Source organism: Pseudonaja textilis, chromosome 1 (assembly GCF_049901715.1).
Source record: "Pseudonaja textilis isolate UNSWEBS1 chromosome 1, rPseTex1.2, whole genome shotgun sequence".
Lineage (NCBI taxonomy): Eukaryota > Metazoa > Chordata > Lepidosauria > Squamata > Elapidae > Pseudonaja > Pseudonaja textilis.
The window spans coordinates 233,069,943-233,085,779 of record NC_141990.1 but is presented as its reverse complement, the minus strand read 5'-3'; the positions used below and the strand labels follow the sequence as shown (position 1 = coordinate 233,085,779).

General features: G+C 36.0%; 1 protein-coding gene across 1 annotated transcript in view; it reads left to right on the top strand.

Moving 5' to 3' along the window:
* The first annotated feature begins 3,497 nt into the window (after window positions 1–3,497).
* Window positions 3,498–15,837, top strand: part of MUC6 (mucin 6, oligomeric mucus/gel-forming) — a 51,817-nt gene continuing 39,477 nt past the window's right edge. The window contains exons 1-5 of the mRNA XM_087928965.1: window positions 3,498–3,546; window positions 4,376–4,411; window positions 13,427–13,471; window positions 14,308–14,548; window positions 15,701–15,827. Coding sequence (XP_087785091.1) covers window positions 3,498–3,546; window positions 4,376–4,411; window positions 13,427–13,471; window positions 14,308–14,548; window positions 15,701–15,827 — 498 coding nt within the window. The remainder of the gene's footprint in view (window positions 3,547–4,375; window positions 4,412–13,426; window positions 13,472–14,307; window positions 14,549–15,700; window positions 15,828–15,837) is intronic.

Sequence of the window (15,837 nt, the reverse complement as noted above, 5' to 3'; positions counted from 1 at the left end):
AAAGGGAAGGTACGGTCAATTGGCTAATTCAGACATGCACAGCAGTTAACAGAACTGAGCATGAAGGTTATTTTAAATTAAACGAAATAATATGCCCAAGCTATTTGGAAAACATGTTTGAATGCAACACTTTGAAATGACCAATAGCTGCTTTCAAAGACATGAGTTATATTTGTGGCAGATAGTTCTCTTAAAGACTTTGACATTCTTCTTTACAACTTTGGTAGCTGCTCCTGAATACATAGACTCTGACTCAAGAATTAGCCATCTAAACAATAGATTTGAATAATCTAAACAGAGCTTTGTAGAACTAAGGGCTATTCTTGGTCCTTCAGTGAAGTACCAATGGCTAGATTTGAGAAGCTGTAAAATTTAAACTAAATAAAATGCAGTTCAATTTAATTCAAAATTTTAAAGGAGTATAATTACTCTCATATATTTAATAATTATAAAATTATATAATTAATAGTTAATAATTTTCCAATCCAGTCACACTAGAAATTACTGCTCTATAGCCACTGATGTTTAATGAAGAAAAAGTCAACTAATGCAATAGAAATTATAGTGCACCCATCTTTCTTTTATAGTACTATTCATTGGTCTATGAACCCATTCAGGAGAATGCTTCAATTTTTATGGAACAATTTTTGGTTGACATAAAGAAGGCTGCATATTTCATATCAAGCCTATATCAGTAATGCTGTTTTGAGGAGCTTATTCAGATCATAGAATGTCACATTTTAACAAATTATACTGTAAATTTGCCCAGGGAAGATCTAGGGATTCTATAGAGTGCAGTATATTACACAAGTTCAGAATTATCAATATTCTTATTCCATATGAAAACCATTCCAAGTTACTGTATATTTTAGATCAAAGGTGGCTATCATTTTAGCACTTCTTTTCTTTGAAATTTAGCACTTCATTTATTTAATTGTTATCCAAAAAGCACAGGTGATATATTACAGAACGGATCTGGCTGTACTCATCCTAATTTGGGAGGTACTCATCCTAGTTTGGTTGACTTCTGGGCGCACTTTTCCAGGAAAGTACCAAAGCATCTATTTCCATCACTATTTTAATAATTATCAAAACATCTCCTTCTTGGTCCAAAATCATATACCCACTGAATTTTGGAAGCAAGCTTATCTGCAAGAATAGTAAAAAAAAAAAAAAAGGATATGAAAATAACAAAATAGAATGGGATCTTGGAGGTCTTTTAGTCCAATTTTCTCTCAAGCAGGAAACTCTATACCAGTGGTGAAGCTTTTCAGCACCGAGTGCCCAAACCGAAGTGCCAGAAAACTGAAGATGCTATGCATGCCTGTTTTGGGCTGTTTTGGGGGGGGCATTTTGGGGCATTTTCAAGCCATTTGGGGGGCATTTTTGGCCATTTTCATATCATTTTTCAGGCCATTTTCAGGACATTTTTGGGGCCAAAAATGGCCTGAACACAGCCTGAAAAATAGCCTGAAAACCAGAGGTGGTATTCAGCAGGTTCTGACCAGTTCTGGAGAACTGGTAGAGGAAATTTTGAATAGTTTGGAGAACGGCAAATACCACCTCTGATTGGAGATTTTACAGTCTCCTTCCCCTGCCATGCCCACTAAGCCATGCCCACAGAACCAGTATTAAAAAATTTTTTGAATCCCACCACTGCTGAAAATGCCCCAGAAAATGGCTGAAAATATATTGAAAACATCCCCAAAAATGGCCTGAATATGGCCCGAAAAACTGCCTGGTTTTTTAGTGATTTTTGGACCATTTTCCACTGCTCTGGCACCTGTGAAGACCAGCTGGTCAGCGTGCCAGAAACCAGAAGACCAGCTGGCAATGGCATGCATGCCCACTGAGAAGGCTCTGCGTGCCACCTCTGGCAAGCGTGCCATTGGTTCGCTATCACAGCCCTATACCATTTCAAACAAATGTTGGTCCAATTTCATCTTAAAAGCCTCCAGTGTTGGAGCATCCACAACTTCCTGAGGCAAGTCATTCCACTGGATAGTTGTTCTAACAGTCAAGACATTTCTCCTTAGTTGTAGTCTAGGTCTATCCTTGAGTAGTTTCCATCCATTTCTTCTTGTTCTGGCTGGCTGGTAGCTGCAACAACATGATCAAAGGCCTACCACCTTTTAATGTATACCATGGCTTCCAACATGCAGCTACCATCTCAACTTTCTTCATCAGCCCCCTGAAGACATACCATCTGGCACTGTGATCTTCACTCGCTTCCGATCCCACAAAAATGGGCCTGGAAGATTGGCATAGAGCTATCTATCCCTTTTGACTACTAGCAAACAAAAAAGAAAGCTTGAAAGCTTCTTTTTTTTTCCCAGAAAGAAAATCTCTACCCAGTTCTGCTTCATGAAGCTCACTGAAAAGAATAGGAGCTGCCCAAGAACACACCTCACATTCATTTGCATGGGATTCGGACAGAGCTATTTTATGGTGGTTTGTGTAATGGAATTGCATTTAATCAAACTGAGTTTTATTTTTCCATTATGAATTGAAGTATGTCCCCGTAATTCTTCTTCAACAGACCTCATCCTGTAAATAAATATCATTTCTCAGAGCTGAAATATGTTCCTTCCCACTGAATGTGAAAGTATAAACCCTGAGAGAAAGAATGAGATTTTAAAGGAGATAAGGTCTAGTTCAATGGAAAGAAGGCTCCTTGCTTTTTCTTTTCTTTCCTCCTTTCTCTTTCCCTGTCCTTATTTCCTGCTCATGCTATTGGTATTGCCAAAAAAAGCATTATTCCATTTTCAGCCAATAGCATGGATGTTCAAGAACTTTTTTGTAGTGTGCATTCTTATGTGAAATTATCTGCTTCACATTTCTTGGATTACGCAGCTGGTAATGCACACAGTTCTCAGCTCATAAGGTATGAAACTGCTGATATAAACGAGTAATCGAGATATATAATGAGATATATAAATGCATATATTGTGAAAAAATACCTTCTTCTGAAAATTCTTTTGCTGGTCTTCAAGGAAATATTCAGACTGACGTAGAAACAAGGAAAAAATGGATGAATTAATGAATATATGGCAAGCTACTATGGAAAGGATATACAATGGCCCAGCTTTATCAGCTGCTATCAGTTTCAATGACTAAATGGACCTCTATTTCTTCAGGACTCAGATCTACACTTTTATGGTAAATACAATTAAATGGGTTTGAGTAAGAGGTTATAAGCCAGATCTATCCACCCAGGTTACAGTAAATAAGATAATAAAGTGAAAGAGGTTATTTTTCCTCCTCTTTTTCTAAACAGCATTTCAGTGTGCTGAGCCTGATAAAGAGAATATCCTGTTTGGCGGCCACTCCACTTTGCCCAGCTGTGGTCCTCTCAGGAAGAGCATAGGAAGAAGGGAGGGACTTGCATTGCTCCATATAAAACATCCAAGCTTGAAGACCTGAAGCTAGAAAGTGGCAGCAGCAGAACTGTCCATTTTTAGCCAAGAGGGGTGGGGAGGGGGAAAGGACTCGTCACTATGATTTGGGTGTTTCTGGTTCTCCTCTGCAACATCATGCACAGCTCAGGTAAGCCAAACAGCAGCAGCTATCCCATAAAGAGGTGCAAGGGGGTTCTTTTCAGCTGTCCTGTTCTTAACATCAGAAGTCAAAATGTTCAAGTAGAGGAGGCAGTGCAACAGAGTTCCATTCAACCATTCTAATGGTAAGGTCATGGAATGGCCACAAATCCATTTTCCTTGGACACTTTCAGATGAACGACCCAAGTGTCAACCTCAAGTCAGTCAGTCAGTCAGTTTGACTGCCTGTCTGTCAGTCAATGCTATGTGAAAAAAGGTAGTCTGTGTAAATCTATTGAGGCAATGTTGAACAACTGGACTGTAATGTTCCAGGATTTTGCTCTTTTCAATTTTGGGAAATTATTTTCCCTTGGCTTTTCATGCCACTGAGAAACAGGCAATAACCTTTCTAATATATAAAACCTGAAATAACATGCATGTTCTTGACTATTCAGAACAATTTAACCTTCTTTTGATGTTGAGAATTTATCAAAGATATGCTTCTGGAATGATTATAAAAATCTTCCATTCAAATTTGTCAGTTAAATTTGTCCTGTTAAATTTTTATGAGCAAATCACTGCCTTCAACAGTCAATCCAAAGGGCCACATTGTGCACTCCAAGAATGAATGGGCATTCCTTTTGCAGTGAAAACCTTTTCCCCCAGAACTGCAGATATATTATCTTTGGAATTAATCTGCTTGGTTAATAGTTGCTGATATTTCATACAGAATTGCATAAATAGCTCCTTTGACTACTATGAAAAGGTTTCATATTTTGTCTCCAGGGCTTGTTGTATGGGAACTGTTTCATAAATCATTTGTTTTACTTATTTCTCAGATCAGAGCCATTTGGAACATTCAGAACACTTATTCGGTAAGTTTATGGAATTTAAATTAGTCTTCCGAATTATTGAGCATATTGAGTTTCACCACCTCCCTTCTGTCTCTTGGGATTTCTTTTGGTATTGTTATGGGTCTGTGGCACTTGAATTGTAAATGGCATTGGTCATATTTTTGCAGCCCATATTTTTGGAGAATCATGGTTATCCTTAACCCTGGTAAACCACTGATCGTACCTAATTTGGCAGCAGATATCGTTCTTAGGACAAGATTCCTGTTTGAATTCTTGATGTTTGTTCTTTTTCATCTCTTCCTCCTCATGCAGTTATAATTGGTTCTAAGGTCATAAAAAGCATTTCAAACATAGATTTGGTTGTTTAAATATGTTAGTCATTTCACTCTGAAAATTCTATATTTATTTATTTTGCATGGTTTATAACATCTAATGATCCATTCAAAAATACCACATAATTATTGAATTAAATGAACCAGTAAAAGTGCTCTATGAAGCAATGTGCAATAAAGCTTTGATTTAAACCTCACAGTCTAATCTGTAGTCATGCCTGTGTTTATTTAGAATATATGTTTATTTAAAAGTTTCATTGATTGTTACCAAGTTCTGTGTACCACATAGGATATTGCTTTGGAAGATAATCAAAGAATTGTATCTGTCTGAACACTAATTAAGCTTGTGAGAGGTCTAAACGTGGTCTATAATCTTGTGGTCAGGCATGATTTCTATAAAGTAGCACTTCTCCTCCAGTAAAGGCTACCTTACCAGAAAGAAGTTCTTGATGGCTACAAGCTACCTTTAGTTAGTTAGCAACATCTGTCTGGCATGGTATGCAGAGGGGAAATTGTTATGGAGAAACTCAAGAGGAGGTTGGAATAGCAAGGCTCCCAAACTGAAATCAAACACATTAATCTGTATTCCCAATAAGGGCAGGTAGGATTACAAAGAAATGAAGGTGTATTTTGTTTGACCAAAGCTTTGTTTGGAGATTTGGAATTTGATTGAAAAGCAAAGCCATAATAAACCAAGTCAATGATAGAGCTTCAAAATCAGAAATGAATTTATGGTAACAACTGGTGCAGTCCAAGAGTTGTTATACGTTGCAGAGACCCACACTTGCTCATTCAGTGAGAAGATCTTTGGTCTCAGAGGAATACAAAGTTCACTTTGATGGTGAAAACCAGTAAACATGATTGAATACCTATTCAGCAAGGTACGAGGTACCTGACACCAAACTGCAGACCACTCCTGCTACTAATTTTAGCAGGATATAGTAGAGTGCTGCTGGATTCTTGTGTTGTACTGTTTTTCCCCCCTACCTTCTAGGTTCTCTTTTGTCTGGGCTAGATAGTTCATCTAGACTGCCATCTATACTGATACTGCAGCAAAGCATTGGCTATCTGGTCAATGATCAGCAACCTTCCTTGCATGTCAGTAACCCCTTCCCTGCCTTTGGAAAGCAATCAGGCTATCAGTTTCCTTGCAGGAATATGTCAGAAACCACCCAAATGCTAAATATGACATTGCTAAATAAGAATCTTGACTGCGTACTTAAATGAAACTACTTAAAATCATTGATTGCCATTTTCTCAATGTAACCAGGTAGTCAGTTCTCATAGCCACTGCAGTTTAAACCAACTGCTTCTTTCTACGATTTTCTGATAGTTTATTGCACACCTGGCATTAAGGCTTGTTGCTAGTTAATAGTGGGACATTGACATAACTGGCATTCCTACCCTAAAAAACTCTCTAGCTCCCAGTGTACGTCCCATACATTGTCTCTTGATAGGTCATGTTTTTTTAGAATGCTGCATGATTTTGTTGTTACCAGCAGTTGTTTTTCTCTGGGGGCACTTAATTTGGATTAAGTGCTGTCACATGAGATCTATGTCTTCATGCATTTTTAAATACATTTTCCTAATGATTTTTTTTTCTTAGCACCCTCAGTAGATAGTAATAGTTTACCATAAACTGTAGGTTTGTATCATTGTTTATTTCTAGAGTACTGACAAGGTCTTTAAAAATCTAGAACAGGGCTGTCAATCTCCCGGCCCACAGACCAGATGCATCATGTGCTGGCCATGCCCACACCCAGTTTAGTGAAGGAGAAAAAAGTCCCAATATGTCACATGATGCTACTGGGACAATGTGAGTTTGACACCCCTGATCTAGAAGTATGCTTAACATTCATCCAAGTTAGAGTCTGCTATTTACACAAAGAAAGGACCACTTCTGTCTCAATCATTTCAAATTACACAGGACAATATTATTTGGGATTTGCAATCCATTGGTTGCACGATTGTACATTTCTAGTTTCTTAGCCAGCTTATCTGGAGTATTTTTTGTATGTGAAAATTGCTGCTTCTCTGAAATCAGCTGCATGTGGCTTATATGTTTTGGCAATAAAGGATCAGGAAATCTGACATAGTATCTATACAGTTATTGGTTCCAATAATCTATTCCGAACAGCAAATCTGGCAAAACATACACATTCCAGGATGGTTATTGTGTTTCAATTTGTAGGCAACTTCTGTTTTTGCATTTGAGGCATAAATTTCCTTCAAATCAACTATACTGGTTTGTTTCCATGATCAGACTTCATAACCCTATATAAAGGAGAATGGATGCGAATATTCTGTAACTTAAAAAAGCAAAGAATACACTTAAAAGCCACTTTTTCTGCTTACTCTTTGGCTTGTAGACAGTGAGGTCAGATAGTAATATGAGTAAGGTTAACCTTATCTGCAAAAAAAAGTGTACTTCTTTCTCTGAAGAAAAATAGATATTTGAAAAAAAAATCCATGTATTCATAAAATAGATCAGATACATATAATCTAGTATTTTCAATAAATTTAGTAGCCCATTCTCATAATTATCATTTCTTCAGCTATAAAAATTACTTTTTGCAGGCTGCAGTTGGCAATGTTTAATGTTATTGTATCATTCACATCTATTACACATAGTTGACCTAAAATGTATCTGGTCTTTCCAGCAAGCCTTTAGGAATGAGCATCACTATCACAAGAATTTGCAGGACAAAGAAAGGGGTGAGGTCAAGTAATAAAATGTCTCTTGTAATGCATGATTTATAGGAAAGACAGCTTCTGTTCTCTTTCAGGCTCCCTGACATTAATATGATTAGTTCTTTTCATTGAGGACAGATCTTCTAGCTAAAACCACAAATTGCTGTAGATTAGATCTTTGACTCAGCATAGATCCATACAATCCCAGGAAAGGATGCAGCTGCTTTAAAGAGTTGCAAACCACTATTAAATTCATGGCCCTGTACTCTGCAAGCACTGTACAGTACTACATAGCTCATGGCATAATGCCCACCAATATCTGCAATTCAGTGCAGTGTTGATTGCTTAAAATAGTTTCTATTTCCTCTAGATTTAGACTCACCCATAGCCTTTTATTTGAACCCTTTCAACTTTAATAGTTTGCATTTGGTTTTGTGCAAGTTTCAACTTTGTTGCTAGCCACATTCCTCCTAAGCCAACACTTCCAAATATTGTAAAAATGCAGTTTTGTTTAAAATAGCTAGGGGTCTAGAAATACCAAAAGATACTCTTTAAAAAGAAAAAGCTCATATGGTCTAATAAACCAAGTTGGTTTGATGCAGTCTTAATCATAGTACAGTTACTCAAAACAACTGGCAGCATCAAGAACTGGAAGTTGCAAAAGGCTATCATCACATTTCATTTGTTCAACTGTTTCAGGTCTCTCCAGGTACAATCTATTCTATTTTTCTTGGCTACTGATGTTTTTGTTTCAATTACTCCATACTGAAAGTTTCTTTCTAATTGTGTGTTTATATTTGGGACTGACAGTGTTCTTTAAGCCTTATATTTAGGGTTCCAATTTCTTTGTGAGGCCCTATACAAACTTTTTCCATGCAGTGGACTAAATTCATTGTGATAGACACTTCTCTGCTATTAGATTGTTTGCTTGACTTTAACATGTAACATAATACCTATTTTCTGCTTCTCTACTGGGATATTGACTGTTCAGCATCTTGGACAGGACTGAATATTTCTGCTAAAGCTTGGTCAGTAATCAGTTGCAGCAGTCAGCCGAAAACAAGCCAAGCTCTGGAAATTTATGTAGATTGATTCAAAAATCACATTTATATCAGTTTCTAGATCAGCTTTAAAACACACCAATTGATCAGCAAAGAGATTTGGTGGCATCATCGTGGCACACAATTGTCCCCACAAAGACCTGTTGTAGCTACCATTAGTCAAATACAGGAAATGGCTGCAGAATTATCTCTGGTTTTATATTTGAGCCATTCAATTGCCTTAACAGAACAATTATGCTCTCTGAAATTATCTTTCACATGAAACTATGTCTAGATGCCTTCAGGAATACTGTCTGCTGCTATGAAGCTCTGTTTACTTTGCTTTAACCTTGATTGGCTAGGCAATTTTAGCAACTTTCCATAGCAGGCAACTTTCCATAACAGACAGACCGTGGACAACACACAACCCTGTAAAGCAGCCATGTGCCTCACCCCAGCATTTTTTGAAAGCTCAATAAAACCACCACCACCAAATGTCACCAGCACCATAAAGGTTCTGCCACAGACGTCACACCAAAAGGGCACATTGCTGAGCATCACTCATGACTACTCTATCTATGCCACCATTCCACTAGCCACCGAATAGCTATTGGCAAGGAGCTATTATTCTGTGATTATTTTTAATTTACCAGTTGTATAGGCCTAATCTATAGTTTTTCTTGGTCCTATATCAGGACAGTTCTGAATACCTTAATATCTGCTGAGCAACTTCTAAAGATAAAATTGTTCCCATCACTGAAAGAAAGCCTTTTGTGAAAAGCCTAAAATCAATCTGTCCCTAAAATTTCATTCTTCTATCTTCCAATTATCACTTGCTTTCTTAGGCAATTACTTAACCCAGAATAGATTTCTTAGGTCCTGAATCCTTTGTGGAAAGCAAGCCCATTCCCACACCAGATTGCTCTTTTCTTAAAAATCTTGTGGAAATATTCAATAACATTTATCATTATAAATCAACTTTTGTACTTATATATCAGTATATTTTTCTCATGTAAAATATTTATTCTTATCTGGAGTGGCAACAGTAAAGGTGAAAGATTCCAACATGTGAACTGTCTGTGGCCTCATGTCACTCACGGGGACATACATTGTGGTTTCTTCATCTGTGTTTAGTTTCATAACATTTCTGTACCTGAAGCATCTCTGCTTCTTATTATGTTATACAGCAAACCTACTAAAATCATTGCCCTCTACTGAGAAAACCTTGCCTTTGCCTTCAAATGGCAACAATAACTGCATTTATCTGCAATAACTAACTGTTTCAGGCCTATCCTGAACAAAACAGTCATCCTGTTTTATTTTTCTTGGCTACTAGTCTACCTTTTGTTTCCATACTGAAAGTTTCTAATTATGTGTTTACAATTTTACATTACAAAATGTAATATAATGTACATTTTGACTGACAGTATATGATTTGTTGTCGATCTTAGTGGCTTTTTTCTTGCTTCAGTTCTTGAGGTGGAAAATGTCTTTATGATATACAGAATTGTCTCCTTCCACTAAATGGGGTTGCATTTTGCTACAACAGCCTCAGCTTGAGATCACAAAGTATTTGACAGGAAGAAATTTGAAATAAGATCAGAATGATCACTTGAAGCTACAGGTAGTCCTCAACTTATGACCACAATTGAGCTCAAAATTTACGTGGCTAAATGAGAAATTTGTTAAGTGAGTTTTGCCCTGTTTTACAACTTTTCTTGCTCCATTTGTTAAGCAAATCACTGCTGAAATTAGTTGTTAAATTAGTAACATGGTTGTTAAGTGAATCTGGCTTCCCCATTAACTTTGCTTGCCAGAAGATCACAAAAGATGGTCACATGATGCTGGAACATTGCAACCATCATAAATGTGGGTCAGTTGTCAAGCATCCAAATCATGTGACTGTGTCACAAAACATTTTTTTATAGTTAACTCCTGATGTTTGACTGCACTATGCAACATTCAATATGGACTATTTTCAAGAAGATCTCTGAAAATCTCCCTTAATTTTTAAGAACTTTTCCAGTACACTAGAAAATGTGCCAAGTTGATAATGTTGAGGAATCTGTTAAAGTATTATCTCTGAAATAATGACAGGGTCATTGATTTTCTAGACATCTTATAAAAATCCTTTTCAAGGTTATAACATAATGTAAACTTCAATCCTCTCAGCTACATATTTTCCCATTGTTCCATCTTATATTATAACCATTTTTTGTCCTTTTTATCATAGTCTTTCACTCCTACTTCTTCTGTTTCATAATTCAATAAAAAGTATACATTTTAGACATTACATGTTGATCATTTGTACACAATTCTATTTCAAACTCAGCCTTATGGTGATCAAAACCATAAATGATTTTGCCAACTTTTAATCTTTCTAACAATTGTAAACAAGAGAAATATTGACATTTACATCCTTCTGATGCTAGTTCTTTTCTTGGTTTTATTTTACATTCCCCTTGAGAAAATCCCAGTATCTCCCAATCAATTAACCATTTGTGTTTGCTTATTATTTCTTGTCAGAAATATGCTTTTTGTGCTGACAGCCACAGAGGTGCTTTCAGGCCCAATCAGGATTTGTATTTTTTTTTTATATTTTCAATATGGCTCATCTAACATAATGGTTTTTAAAATCCATATTGACTTATCACCATAAATATCCATGCCACCAAATCTCAGGTCATGTCCTAATTCTATTTCACAGTTGTAAACAAACAGCAACCTGCAAAATAAAAATTCAAATCAGGTAGATCCAATACTTCTCATTCCTAGCATCTTGTAATATATTTCTTGTGATTTTCCCCCTGCCACACAAATGTAGATGTATCATTCTGCTACTGTTTAAAGGGTGCATTAGTTGTCAAAACAAGTATTGTCTGAAACAAAAATTTCATTCTAGGTAAGGCATTCATTTTTATCACAAAATTCTCCCCAGCAATGACAATTGTAATTTCCTCTCTCGTGACATATATTTTAACTCCACCCTACATCTTAACATAATTATTTTGAAATAATATATAGCTCATAGTTGTCATAATGATACACAAATGTTTTATCTTCTTCTCAAATTTAAAAGCTTTGACTCATCAGCTGGTTGATCTTCTATTTTCATATTTTTATTAACTTCTTCATCTTCTGTTTATTAATCTTAAAACCTACTAAAGCACAAATTCTTTAAATCTGTCCATTAATATTGCAATTCCCTTTAAAGGGAACAATACCAAGTCATCTGCAAGAACACATAACTTACACATTTATTATACATTTATTTTTTAATCATTAGCCCCACAATCCTCTCATATCTCTATCAATATTTCCAGAAGTAAAGTAGGCAAAATTTGTCTATCTGTTTTGTTCTATGCAGTTTTTCTCAATTTCAGCAACTTTAAATTGGACTTCAACTCTGAACATTTCCCATCCAGATATCAACTTCCAGAATTCTTCATGCAGGCTAGAGAATCATGGAAGTTGTTCTATGCATCCTAAAGTTGATGAGGCTGAAAAACATTGTTCAATAGGATGAGACTGGAGCTATGAGTCCATAACTTCCTAATCAAGTCTTGAAAAGTTAGAAAATAACATATAGAACTAGGCATTTTGAAAGGGTCTCATTATGGTGGTATCAAATGGTCTTTAACAAGCTCTATTGCTTTCTAAGGTTTGACATTCTTCAAAAACCAAACCAAGCCAGGTCCCATTTGTTCTTGAAATTGTAACATGTTTCAATGTCAATATGGTCAACAATAAAACTCCATATTAGATTTTAAACCACTTTCAGAAAAACTTCATGAATGAAAATCCCAGGACATAAATATAAAATGCTCATTATTTTCATTCTCAAGGAAGTTATATATGTAATATATAAACTATGTCACAATACCTATTGTGATTTAATACCTGACTTAACCATAGGGAAGTACTTGAAAATTGAAATATCTTCCTCAAACACTTATACAGACATGGTAACTGGAACAAAATATCAAGTTATGCCCAGTAGCACAGGAAAACAACTGTTGTGTTCTAAATATATCCATGGTTAATCCACTTTAATGGGCAAATATTTTTGAAAATAAACAAATCCAGACCTGGGGTTGCAGCATCTTAATGCATTTATAAATTAATAAATAATGTGTCTTTCACAACACGGAAATCTTAGTAGATTCAGGGTTTTTTCTTCTAAAACACCATGATGAGGAAAATATGTGGCATGCTATTTCTTATTGTTCCATTCTTGTGTCTCTTAAAATATTTGAATGAGCCAACAGGAAAATTAGATTTTTCTAGTCCCTGAATGGCAAGATATAATTTTCCACTGCATCAGTCCATCCCATGCAGTTATATGTTTAAATCAATATCGTGTAAAATTTAGTTGTGCAACAATTACTCTTTCCCACAGTATAATCTTGTGGTGGCTTTTTAACTCTCTGTATTTACCTTGGTGATGAAGAGCCACAAAGTGATATAATGAGGTTAAGCAGACATGGTAGGGTGGAACCTTGAAAATTCTTTTCCTAAATTAAGCTCCGTTTTATATTAGAATGATTACTAACATTTATATTCGTCAGTCTTTCTTTTCTGCCAATTTTCTTTCTTAAATAACTTCTGAAACTTCAGTTTCAGGATATGTTATGTTATGTTGTATTGTGTTGTGTGTGTTATTATCCTTGGGTATACTATTTATTGGTATTAGATTATAGTGTATATTCAGGGATATTTCAGGGAATTAGACTGAGTGAAAACTAGTTGCAAATCACATAGTCATCATGAACATTCAGTTGCTGTTGTGACCCAACTTTTCTCTAAACCAGCTCTGTTCCCAATGACTTGGATGACAAGTCCCAAAATTTCCTGATCCATCTGGAGAGCATCAAATGGAAGAAAGTCTTTCCTTTCTGCTGACATGAAACGTAGGAAATTCATACAGATATGTGCAAACACAATCCATACTTCTTCTTTTTCTGTTTTTGCAGAGACCCATTCAGAAGGGCAGAGAAGTTTAGATGGACATCACTCAGGTATTTCTGTTTCCATTTCTGTAAGACCAGTATTTCATTGCTTTTGAGTAACAATTAAGATCAGCTACAGCATATACAGTCTCCCCCATTCTAAGAACAATTCTTTTTCCATTATTTAAGGATTGGGTTGTGGGACTGTTGTTTTTTTACATTTTGTTAAAATTAATTTTAATTGTAAAAAAAAAAAGACTACAGTTTTGTTCTTTAACCATTCCTTTTACTCAGCCTTCATCAACCCATTGCTCTGCTCATGCACTTAATCCTGTAGTAATCAACTACACTTTCTTCAGTTCCTACAATGTTATCATCTCCCTTCCTTTATACTTAAATAGATGACTTTTTGCTTGTCCCTTTTAAGGTCATATGTTATGTTATGTTGTATTGTGTTGTGTGTGTTATTATCCTTGGGTATACTATTTATTGGTATTAGATTAGAGTGTATATTCAGGGATATTTCTTGGGCCTTTCTGTTCTTGTTTCCCTTATCACCATCCTTATCTGTAATATTCAAGCTTAACTTGCTTCTTTATACAAACGTCAAGGTATTCAGCCCTCCAAATTTTTGGATGATTTCCATCCTTGAAAGGATTATTCTAAAAATATTGGGAGGGGCTTTGTCATTTATGTGGAAAACCTCAGTAAAATTTCACCAGGACAAAGTGCCTGGGCATTTTGCCTTTGCATGTGGTGGATCATGGACTTGAATCTGAGATGAGAAACAAACAAAAGAAATTTAAAAGACAGCTGTAAATGAGAGTGAAAACAGTATCTAAATAACTAGTTGGATTTCTAAAGCTCCATAGAATCTCATTATATTACTATTTTCTTTCTTTAAGCTCTGGATAAGGGTTCTTGTTCCACCTGGAGCACTGGCCACTTCTCAACCTTTGACAATTACCTGTACGATTTCTCGGGGACTTGTAATTATGTCTTTGCTACCGTCTGTGATGAAACCGCTCCGGACTTCAACATACAGTTCCGTCGGGGTCTGAACAAAACAATTGAAAGAATTATCATTCAAGCAGGACCGAATACTATTATCGTTGACAAAAGTGGCATATCAGTCAAGGATTATGGGTAAGCATCCAGTAAAAAAGCGGTTTTTGTTCTGCTGCAAACTAAAGGTTCTTCTATAAAGTTGAAGGAGTATGGCCACCATCTTATATGAAGTTGTGCCCTTGAGCTTCAGCTTTAAAATAATGTGCTTGTCATGAATCATCATTAAAGTGCTGGGAAGCTGTAACTGATGCTGAGAAGGGCATCCACACTGTGTACACTTTCAGTGGAAGATGCATCCTATTTCTCATGTTGTATCAGTTTTCGCTAACTACCTATGAGTAACAAGAATGTTTTTGTACATGTTGCCAATGGATAATAAAATTGCCAACACTGCATCATAAAATATATATGTATGTAGCTTTTATAATGTAATCCAAATACATCGTGTCTTCTCCACAGAGCTGATTTTCTGAATCTTTTTGTAAAACATGTGTGTGTATGTGTGTGTGTGTGTGTGTGTGTGTAATCATTTATCATCTTTTTAGCTATTTTCTATCCACTGAAGGGTCATGGAATAGATCCCACTTGATAAAAAGCATGCAGGAGAAAGAGAGAGAGAGGGGTACAAACAGAGATACAGATACAGATATAGATACTGTATACATATTGTATGTGCCGTTCTGAGGCCTCTAGGTGGTTGTGAGTTGCAAATGGCCTGAAAGCCATAACTTTATCATTGTCCAATGGCATATCCCACACATGATAATAGAGGAGTCCTCACTTAAGCCAACCACAATCAGGACCAGCAACTTCACCATTAAATGACACAGTTGTAAAATGAAAAAAAAACTCATGTAATTATACCCAATTTATGACAGCAGTTTGTCCATTCACAGCAGTCATTAAGTAAAGCCCTCTGGCCCATTAATGTCATATGACTACAACTTGCAATTTCCTGCAAGATCCCATATTTCCACTTTAAGACCCGTGAATGTTTCAGATGTTTTTGAAGGACATCTCTCAGCATCCTTCACCCAGACTCTCTTGGCTAGGACTGCCACTGGGTTTTAGCTTCAGACATATTGGGAAGTTCACTGCTCATTTTACCTCATTAGAGAATGAAAATATAGTGACATTTGAATATGAATGCCAATAAAGTTTACATCATTTGATTTGAAGATGAACTTTTACAATTCCACAAAGTGTCTAAATGTCTATGTTTGTCCCTAGTAAAATCCAATTGCCATATACTAGAAATGGAATTCAGATTGCACCATTTGGGCACAATATCCGTTTAATATCCAAGCGGAAGGAAATGGAACTTGCTGTTTTCTGGAACAATTATGACTATCTCATGGTGAGTAAAG